The sequence below is a fragment of the Astatotilapia calliptera genome, chromosome 14, assembly GCF_964374335.1.
Source record: "Astatotilapia calliptera chromosome 14, fAstCal68.1, whole genome shotgun sequence".
NCBI classification, from domain to species: Eukaryota; Metazoa; Chordata; class Actinopteri; order Cichliformes; family Cichlidae; genus Astatotilapia; species Astatotilapia calliptera.
The window spans coordinates 28,130,367-28,140,190 of record NC_137435.1 but is presented as its reverse complement, the minus strand read 5'-3'; the positions used below and the strand labels follow the sequence as shown (position 1 = coordinate 28,140,190).

General features: G+C 42.4%; 1 protein-coding gene across 1 annotated transcript; it reads right to left on the bottom strand.

The window, feature by feature from the left end:
• Window positions 1–472: 472 nt before the first annotated feature.
• grk7b (G protein-coupled receptor kinase 7b) lies at window positions 473–9,390 on the bottom strand. Its single transcript, XM_026193148.2, has 4 exons — window positions 8,154–9,390; window positions 7,241–7,678; window positions 4,381–4,652; window positions 473–2,864 (listed from the first exon to the last, which is right to left on the bottom strand). The coding sequence occupies exons 1-4, from the start codon at window positions 8,751–8,753 to the stop codon at window positions 2,537–2,539; spliced, it is 1,638 nt and encodes a 545-aa protein (XP_026048933.2). The 5' UTR covers window positions 8,754–9,390; the 3' UTR covers window positions 473–2,536.
• Between the last annotated feature and the right edge of the window lie 434 nt (window positions 9,391–9,824).

Below are 9,824 nucleotides of genomic sequence, written 5' to 3'. Positions count from 1 at the left end.
CGATGATCAGGTTGCGTCTTGGATTTCCATCTTGAAGCACCCTCTAATCTTGTGACAGTGGAGCGTGAAGGGGGGGCCACTCCTCCGCCCTGTAAGGTTGCCTCTCCCCTGCCCGTGCAGGAATTAGCGCAACACATGTTTATGTGTCCCTCATTACCTAAACGTGCTGAGGGGTTTGTTTTTTGTTTTGGAGGGTTACGCTGACAGTGACAGATGAAGCAATCCGAATCAAATATTGAAGCAACATGATGTAACTGAAGACACAAGCTCTGTTTTTCAGATCGACACCGGGCTGCTTGGATAAATGATGACAGATGAGATCTGCAACCGTGAGATGAGCAACAAGAGGATAATCACAATGACTGCGTAGCTTTCGACCTGTAACTTCACATGTCATCGCTCTTGTGACTCACTTGTTTGCAGAAATCATCAGCGGCAGGAGGACAGGGAAATAACTTTATTTCACTCAAGCTTTTTGGAAATTTGCTTTTATTTTCTTTCATCACAGCTTGTTAAAAAAAAGGTTTGCCAGCATCAGTAGCAAAAAAGATGATCCATAAAATCCTTGCAAACCAAAATATGTTGTTGAAAGTACAAGAGCATATCATCTAAACTGCAAGAAAAGCACATTTCTGTGTTCAGAAATGCATTACAAAACATGATTGGCATTGTTTGGCACTAAGGTACGGTGGCCCTGAGAGGTCAAATGCACTGCAACTTAAGAAAACAGAAGCAGATAGAAAAACACAACGGAAATGTTTTCGGGGACAGAATAACGTGACAGATGAGCTGTGATGCGTGTCAATTTTAGTCACATGATTCATGTAATACTGTAGAAACATGTTTGGTATTAGCTATTTACTGTTAGCTTGTCACATCCGCGTCTGGTCCATCACCTTATTGTCTCCCCAAAAACTGTTCCGTTGTGCTTTGTGAAACTTTTTGTTTTGTTTTTGTTTAGTTATTGTGATGTTTTTTCTATTTGCTGGTGTGCGATACTGCAGTAGTAGTATGTACTGATCCAATACTAAGTATATACTAATACCAAGTACCAATACTTTTAACCTATAAAGCCAGCTTCTGTAGGGGAGCAGCGTGCCATTATTAATGAGAACAATCAGCATCAATTTGGAAATTCTGAGCACATTTTAATGACCACTAAATCACTGTGATTTTTACTTTCCACAATAATTATTTTACACAACAAAACACAACTTTTAGCTTTTTATGTATTTTAAATCTGAATGTTTTTGGAGACTGTCTTGTGCCTGTCTTTAAAGCAGTTTGGGTCAACTTCTGTTGGTTATTACATTCACAGACATTTTTGGAATTTATTTTTTCATTTTCAAAAACTAAAGTATCGATTCTATAGTGCCAGTATCGGTCGGATACCAATACCAGCATTGGTATCTAGAATATCGATATCTGGATCGATCTGCCCACCACTTTTCTTAAGTTGCAGTTGTTTAAAAGTTTATAAGTAAAAATAAGTCAAAAATAAGACACCTAGGGGATTCTGGTAGCCTAAAGGCCAAACCTGCCCCCCTGAAATCTGCTGTTTTCCAAGCAGAAGCTACAGTAGACTCTGCAACGATTGATTAGCAGTAACAGTCCGTTGATTTACTTCAACCTGAGTCTTCAGTCATGAATCAGAAGAAACTATGGATCCTTAAAGGCAACTTGTGTGTGAAAGGTTTTCTCAAACAGCCTACTTTTTGTTGTTGTTGTTGCTGTGCACTGAGCACAGTAACAAGGGGTTTGTGCATAAACAAAGGGTGATTTGAGGGGGCTGTAAAGGGGTTTGGCGTTGGCTCGATGGTGCCAGAAAATCTATGTTAACATGTTCTCAAGTGGAAAAAACTTTGTGCATGTACGACAATTTGTCTCCCTCGGTCGTTAAAATTAGTGAACGAGTCATCCAGTGCTTGTAAATACCAAAGCAGCGCGGGATAATGGGGATGATGATGATGAGTGCCGCGGGAGGTTGAGCGAACTCCGTGAGCGTCTGGCGGCGCTCAGTGGTGCGCTGAGAGACTTCATCAGCGCGACCCTGAGCAGGAGCTCATCAGAGGGGGAAAGAAGAAGGGCTCTTCAGAGGTCCCGTGTGAAACGTGGGCCACTAATAGAAAGGTGGCGCATTAGTGTGATGACACACAGCCATTATGGAGCTTGTTTACAAACACACGTAAACAACTGCCTGCCAAAAATTGCCAAGTGATGTAATGGAAACTATGAAGGTGCTGGGATCTGCTGTCTCACCGGGAACAGAGGGCAAAGTATAAAGCCGCAGCTGCAGTACAATGTCAGCATGTTTTCCATCTGGGCATTAATACTGCAAGTTTATTTTACTGCAGCTACTAATGTCCTATTATGTTTGGCTGTGGCTGCATAATGAAATTATTTATGTGGGGAAATGTACTGAGGTTAAGGAAAAAGGGCACGCGTAAAAAGGTTTCCGAGGCACATAATTGAAGGCACTTCGATTTAAGGACATCTGTGCATATTCAAGTGTCCAAAATTCCTCCTGTGAGTGTGCTTAGAAAAGGACGCACAGCCTGGTTTTCCACGCAGTCTCTCGGTCGCGTTGGATGACCGCGGCGCTGTTCAGCTCGTCAAACACGCCGCTCTCAATCATCTCCTTCTGCCACTGCATGGACACTGCGCCCGTGCTGAACTCCCTGAAGAACTTCTCATCCTTGGTGTCAAACGTGACGTCCTTGATGTCAGAGTTGTCCTTGAACTCGTCCGCGTCTTTGGCGTAGACCACGTTGGGCTTTGGCACCCAGGGGGCCTCCAGCAGGCCCGCCTCCAGTCGGTGGAAGTTGATGCTGTTGAAGAACTCGTGGCTTCGTGGGTCATCGCCTCTAAAGGTGATGGATTAAGAGGAAGTGTTACTTTGAGGCATTCAGAGAAATGCCTTGTCCATTAACAGAAAACATGTCAGAAATATGTGACGAGAAGTTATTGCCACGCATTCAGAATCATCTGCCTCGCTTCCCCTTCTGTTGATTTTTTATTTTTACACCCATATTCTACACCACTCCATCCAGCTTCAACCTTTCTGCACTTATCTTGACTCAGAGGTTATAATGAAGGTGACACATTACTGAGGAGTTTAAATAATTGAAATTATTGAAAACACGTAACTCCAGTGACCTAAAGTTTCACTGTCAATACAATAAACACATGTTCTTCTTGCATTTATGTAATTACAGAGCCGCTATGAAGCTATACCTATAAGCGGCTCTGTAAGTTTGTGCAAATGAAGCGAATTAAAAATAGCCTTCTTTGCTAACAAATAAAACTCAGAGCAGCTGAATGGCTTTAAAAATAGTAAAAGTAGAAAAATAAATGGGTCCAGCTGCAGATCAGCCAGCTGTGTTGGCAGGAAAAGCAAAAAAATCTGTTCGTGCTCTGTTGTTAACTTTTCTCATTGGCTCCTTGGGAAACTCAGGACTGACCATGAACGTTTATGCATCCAATATATAAATATAAACATATGAAATTTGTTTCATAGGCTACAAATTTTTATAATTGGAGAATGTAAAGAATCACACAAAGTACATTTTTGTCACATGGAGCTGCTGGAGAGGACCAAAAGCAGAGCTGATGGTCACAAAGTTCCTCTGAAAGGCTTCGAGGACACACCCTCCCTTTGTTGTGATGCTTGGAGAGAACTTAAGACGACAAGTTAAAAATATAAAAATAAACTGAAGCAGAGAAGTTTGAAAGTCACAAAATAAAAATCAAAGCACATTCAAGTCGGTGCCTTCGTTTTCGCTCAGGTAATAATTTCCTTTTTGAACAAATTTAGCGCCCCCTTGTGTTGGTGTGGTTGTAGTACTTTGTCAGTGTTCACGTTGATGCTTTTTTCTATCATTTGTGGTCGAAATCGAGCAATCTCTACTCAGGATTGTCTTAAGTGCTTCTTATGAAGGCCCCTTTGGTTCGTGGAGATGTTTCACCTCTCATTCAAGAGACTTCCTCAGTTCTGTAAACTGACTGGATTTGGTGTTGGATAAGTGAGCGCAGGAAAATCTACAAGCAGGGGTTAAATATGTCGGACAGTTCTTAGAACTGAGGAAGCCTGTTTGATGAGAGGGGACAAAGCAAAAAGCAAAAAGAAATCCAGCTGCATTCGTTTCAAGCGCTTAAGACAAACATGAGCTGAGAACCTACACTACACTGTTTCTCCTCAGAATGCTGAAATATTTATTTCTGTTTATTAAAGACTTCCTGGTCCCATTTCTTGTAAAAACCACACCAAGAGCCATGGCATGTTTTCATAAGTAAAAAAAAAAGGAAGTGAGACTTTTTCTGCTGCCGGGCGACTTCGCTCCATTACATCTAGACCATTCAAACTTTCAGTGTTTTTCTTACTGGCACCCAAAGCGACGCGCCACCCTCTTCTTGAGGAAGCGGCTGATAATATCTTTGGTGGGAGCATCGAAGGATTTGTGTTCAAACTTGCACTCGTCCTCCAGGGTGCGGCGAGTCACCTCATCGTTCTGCACCTTCTCCCTGAAGTCTCTGAAAGGCAAGCGGGCGGCCACCATCTCATAAATGCTGCATCCCAGGGACCACCAGTCCACAGAGTAGCGGTAGTACTCCTGCTTCAGAACCTCAGGGGCCATGTAGCCAGTCGTACCAGCCTGACCACACACAGAGGGCACAAGAAGAGAATTTAGGTTTTCATTGTTTACAGGTTTTTGGGTTATTTTGTTGTGGCATTCAACTAAATTAAGCTCCAAAGAATTGTCAGTCATTTGCTGAGGTGTGTGAATGTAGTATGGGGTGGGAGAAATGGGGGGAAATGGATAATCACGGTAGGAAATTAACAAAAGGCGACAAAACATTGCTGCTTCCTTAGCAATTTATGATTCTGATAGGCACCTAAAGGCCCAAAGTGTACAAGCTGTTCAAGAGTGATTCAATATCAAAACATGACATTGTTTCAATATTAAAAAAGGGTGCAAGAGTGACGTTCGGTCAACATCAGATTTCATTGTTGATTCAATGGAATCACCTGATATTGACTAAACATTGAAACCACGTCTCCTTGCTATCTGGGTTGATACAAGCCAGGATGGATCCTGGTCTCAGCTGACAGGAGGGGCACTCTGACATCATCAAAGTATTTTCACCCAGAGAACTGAGAACAGGATGTTTTCTCTTTTCAGACCATGCTCTGCAAACCCTGCAGATGTTTGAGTGGGGAAAATCCCAGCAGATCCAACAGCCTTTGAAACACTCAGACCAGCCTGTTTGGCACCAACAACCACACCACATTCAAATTTATTTACATCACCTCTCTTGTTCATTCTGGTGCTCAGTTTGAACTTCACTAGGTCACATTGACTCTCTCTCTGTGTCTAAATGCATTAATGATCGGCTAATGAGATATTTGCATCACTGACGGTCTTGTCAGGTGTTACAATTTTGTCAAAGGCTTCTGTGGGTCTGACTTCCTTTGCATACAGAGGAGTTGCCCCCTGCTGGCCATTGAACAGAATGCAGGTTTAGGGCACTTAAGTATTTATTATTTTGCTCAAGAGCTGGTTGTGGAGCTGACAGACAGCAGTCTCTGATAGCCAGAAATACTAAAGTCCGAGATTCAAAAGACACAACTGTTAAAAAAAAGACCTTTTTCTGAAACCATTATAAAGCAGGGAATGAACGTCAACATGATAATCTACTCCAACAAATCATTTATAGTTTGAATAATTATTTCAGTTATCTGCAACAAGAAGAAGCTGGATAAGATATACAGCTTCTGTTTAATTGAATGTAACAAAAACCAATAAAACATCAAGATAAAAATGAAGATGCTAGAATGCACCAAAACAAGATAAAGAGAAAATGATGATCCTTTAAAGCGGGGGTGTCAAATGTAAGGCCCAAGGACCAGAATCGGCCTGGTAAACACTACAATCTGGCCCACTGGATGGCTTTGGAAAATTTGGAAAAAGGGTATAAATTTGCAATCTTTACTGCAGAAATGTAATTAAATAATCGATAAATAACTGAATTTCTGAATTTCCCGGAGGAACCCACCCGAGGGATTAATAAAGTTTCATCTAATCTAAATTATTAAATGACAGCTGTTTTTTCAATATCTGCTCTATAGATTGTAGTTTTTTTTTATTCAGTCCACAGTAAATAAAGAAAGAAAATGAGATTTTTTTTTGTAAATGAACTAAAGCTTTGAATTTTAAAATTACAAGACTGTCTGAAAAATTAAACAACCACACAGTTTTCTGTAATCTTACACATTTCTTACAAATTTAAGCCCATAGAGAGATTACATTTCCTACAGCAGCGTTTCTTTTTCAGGTAGAAAAACCAAGACATGTGATTGAAGTTGAACTTCTCTACTTATATTGAAACTAAATAAATAAACGAGTAGTTAAACTCTCTGGTCAGCAGATCGAATGCTTCTGATCAGACGACCCCACTCAGACGAGACCGGGTGTTCTCTTTGGTTGCTCCCAAACTGTGGAACAGCGTTCCCCTCACAGTCAAATCTGCTCCCTCCACTCAGTCCTTTAAAACTAGACCTAAAACCTCTTTTTACACACTGGCATTTGAGTCCTCCTGTACCTGCACCTGCCAACATATATTTCTTGCTTATTACTTTCCCTTTTTTTTTCATTTTACATTTTGTACAACACAAGTTGTACACCTCAGATCAAAGTGGGCTGTATGTGACCATGCCTGCTTTAATAGGCACTTGTGAGACTCATCCAGTGAGTGGAGGCCTGCTGTGAATCCTCTGACTGTGTTCCTGGACAGACACCTGTAAGCCATATCTGGCAAAGCAAAGATTAGCCAGCGAATGCTAACAGGCTCTGGTCAATCTACCTTACATTTCTCAGGCTACACAGCGTCCAACCGTGGATGAGGTCAGGCACCTTTTAATGAGATTCATTTGGGTTACACAGGGCTGTGCACTTATTCGTTGTTGGCCTGAGCAGGACTGGGAGTCAATAAATCTATTCCTGGTAAGCTCCTTGGAATGGCAGGTGAACACACTGTGAGAGAATTCAGTGTTAATGTCAGTGAGGATTTCCTTAGTGAAGCAGAAAAATAATACAAAGCATTGGGTGGCCATGCAGGACAATAAAACAAGAGATTCTCTGGTATGGAGAGTAGAATTTCTTACTCTTGCACAAACCACAGAGAGCCTCTGATCCTGCACATATCTGACACTGAAAGTCAAGGCTAATCTAGAGACACTCACCTTCTGGCAGATCATTTTGCCCTTGGACAGCTCCACAGCCAATCCGAGGTCTGACAGGCGACATTGTCCTTTACCATCCAGCAGCACATTTTCAGGCTTCATATCACGGTACACGATGCCCATGTTGTGCAAGTGCAGGAGGCCACTGGTTATCTGGGCTGTGTAGTAAACCACACGCTCCATCCGTATGCCTCTCTTCCCTAAGTCGTATATGTGGAACCTGAGGTCTCCTCCAGTCATCAGGTCCATTACCAGGCACAGGTGGTGTCTGCTGTTGTAAGCGTAAGCCAGGTTTACGATAAAAAGGCTGTTGACCTTTTCCAGAATCTGCTTCTCCACGAGAGCCATTCTCTCACCGCCTTTCTTCTTCAAACGCCTCTTATCCAGCTTCTTGCAGGCGTACATCTGGCCCGTGTGCTTCACCTGCACCGCGCACACCTGACGGACAAATTTATGACAAATCAATATGAAACATGTTTGAGCTACTTTCTGCTCTGAAGGACAAACTAGCCATGTTGCTATCACAACAGCCTAAAGGTGCTTTATGTTGCAAGATAAAGACAATATCATAGAGAAAACCAACAATCAGATGATTCCCTATGAGCAAGCACTTGGAGACAGTGGGAAGGAAAAACTCCCTCTTAACAGGAAGAAACCTCCAGAACAAGCCTCGGGGAGCGGCAGCCACCATTTAGGATTAAAGTGAGGAAGACAAGACAAAGGATACAATATAATACACAATAATAAATTGTACGACATAACATTATTCTGTAGAGGTGATTTAGGGGGATTATTTAAGTTAGTAGCCTGCCTCACTAATGTGAGTCGCACTTTCGTGCTATTGGGCTGTAGCAGGAAAATCCGTTGACTGTCCAAACACTTTTATTCTGACATTAATGTTTTTGGCACTCACCTCACCAAAGCCACCTTTTCCAAGAGTCCTGAACTCATAAAAGTATTTGTCAGTGATCTTCTGCCTCTCGTACTCCTTCCACTGCAGAAACCTGTAGAAGAACTGGCTTTTCAGGTACTCTGAGAAAGGTCTTCCCTTCAGGAACTCTCTAGTGGCTTCTCTCAGCTGGTCCAAAATCACCTCATCAAAGTTACTGTCTGATAAGTCCTTGCATGTTTCAGCATCCTCTTCGGTGAAGTAGGACAGGAATCCCGTAGACTGAGACTGGCAGAACTTGGCGAGGATCGTCTGTTTGGCTTTTTCTCTTTTTTCATCTTCGGCAAAGCTCCACTTGCTCAGCTCATCCAGAAACTCAGCAGCAGCCGCGTACTGGTCGTTAGAGGTCAGGAGAAACTGCTGGAACAGCTTGCTCCCGATAGGCTGTTGCTCGCAGAGTGACTCGTACATCTCTCCCTCTGCTGCCTGGAGAGCAGAGGTCTTCTTCAGCTTGGGCAGCGTCAGGGAGAGTCTCCGTTTCCTCAGCTCGTTGCGATCGATCTGCTGGGCCTTCAGGTAGGTGGTGTTGGCCACCAAGTTGTCCAATCCTAGCAGGTCACCCATGCTGGATGGATCCTGTGGCACACCAGCGGGCAGTGGATGAACTTAAAACGCTGACGTTAACCCATCTGCAAGTTCTACGCTCAACTGAGCACCTGCATCCTGAGCATCCCTCACTTCTTGGGCCATGCATGTTTGAGTCCTTAAAAGCACCACCGTCCTTAGGGATTTGTTGGTGGCTAAGGGTTTATTCGTATGTGGCACACGGGGAAAGCAACTTATGTGGTTTGAACTTAAGAGGCTTTATCCTGGTCTATTCATAGGAGTTACAAAGTGACTGTGTGCAGTAATTGGGCTGCCAGTATAACACGATGAGGTGGCTGATAAGGACCCTAACAAGTTATTGTAGAGTTAATGAACTCTTCATGAGAGTATAATGCCACTGACAAGGCTATATGTGCATGCAATTTGGTATGCACACTTGGTTTATTATAACTTTATTATAGTCTTCACTAAATGAGTCATAATTGGCTCAGTAGCAGCTCAGGAATTGATTTTTCCCAACAGCTAACAAAGCGTCTGAAGACTTAAACGCCACCTTGACTCACTTTAATATCTTTGCTTGTTTTAAAACAACCAACATGTGTACTAATTCTGAATATAATTTTTTTAAAACCTCAGATTATACATGACTGGATTTTCTGTTTCCTCTTTTACTTTATGGACAGAATAGCATGAAAAACTGGATGAATACAGTTTATAATTTATACCAAATTCTAACCCTACCATCTGAATGTTCGCAGCAGAAATTGAGACTCATCTGAACAGGGGACTTTTTTTCCCCCAACATTTTGTCATCACCCAGTTTGAACTGGAGCCTCAGCTTCCTGTTCTTAGCTGACAGAAGGTGGTGGTGGTCTTCTGCCGCTGTAGCCCATCTGCTTTAAGGTTCAGCACCTGCATTCAGAGATGCTCTTCTGCATACTCTGCAGTCTGACCAAACTCCTCTGACATCAAGAAATCTTCCCAGAATATTAGCATTTTGTGAAATACTCAGATTACCTTGTTTGCCACCAATAATCATGAGACATTCAAAATCACTTCACCTTTCTTCCTCATTCTGATGCTGTTTGA

Coding starts and splice junctions, on each gene's coding strand:
- grk7b (XM_026193148.2), bottom strand. CDS start 8,753: ATGGGTGACCTGCTAGGATTGGACAACTTGGTGGCCAACACCACCTAC. Junction 7,679..8,153: donor GAAAAGGTGGCTTTGGTGAG/GTGAGTGCCAAA, acceptor TTTGTCCGTCAG/GTGTGCGCGGTGCAGGTGAA. Junction 4,653..7,240: donor GCAAAATGATCTGCCAGAAG/GTGAGTGTCTCT, acceptor GTGTGTGGTCAG/GCTGGTACGACTGGCTACAT.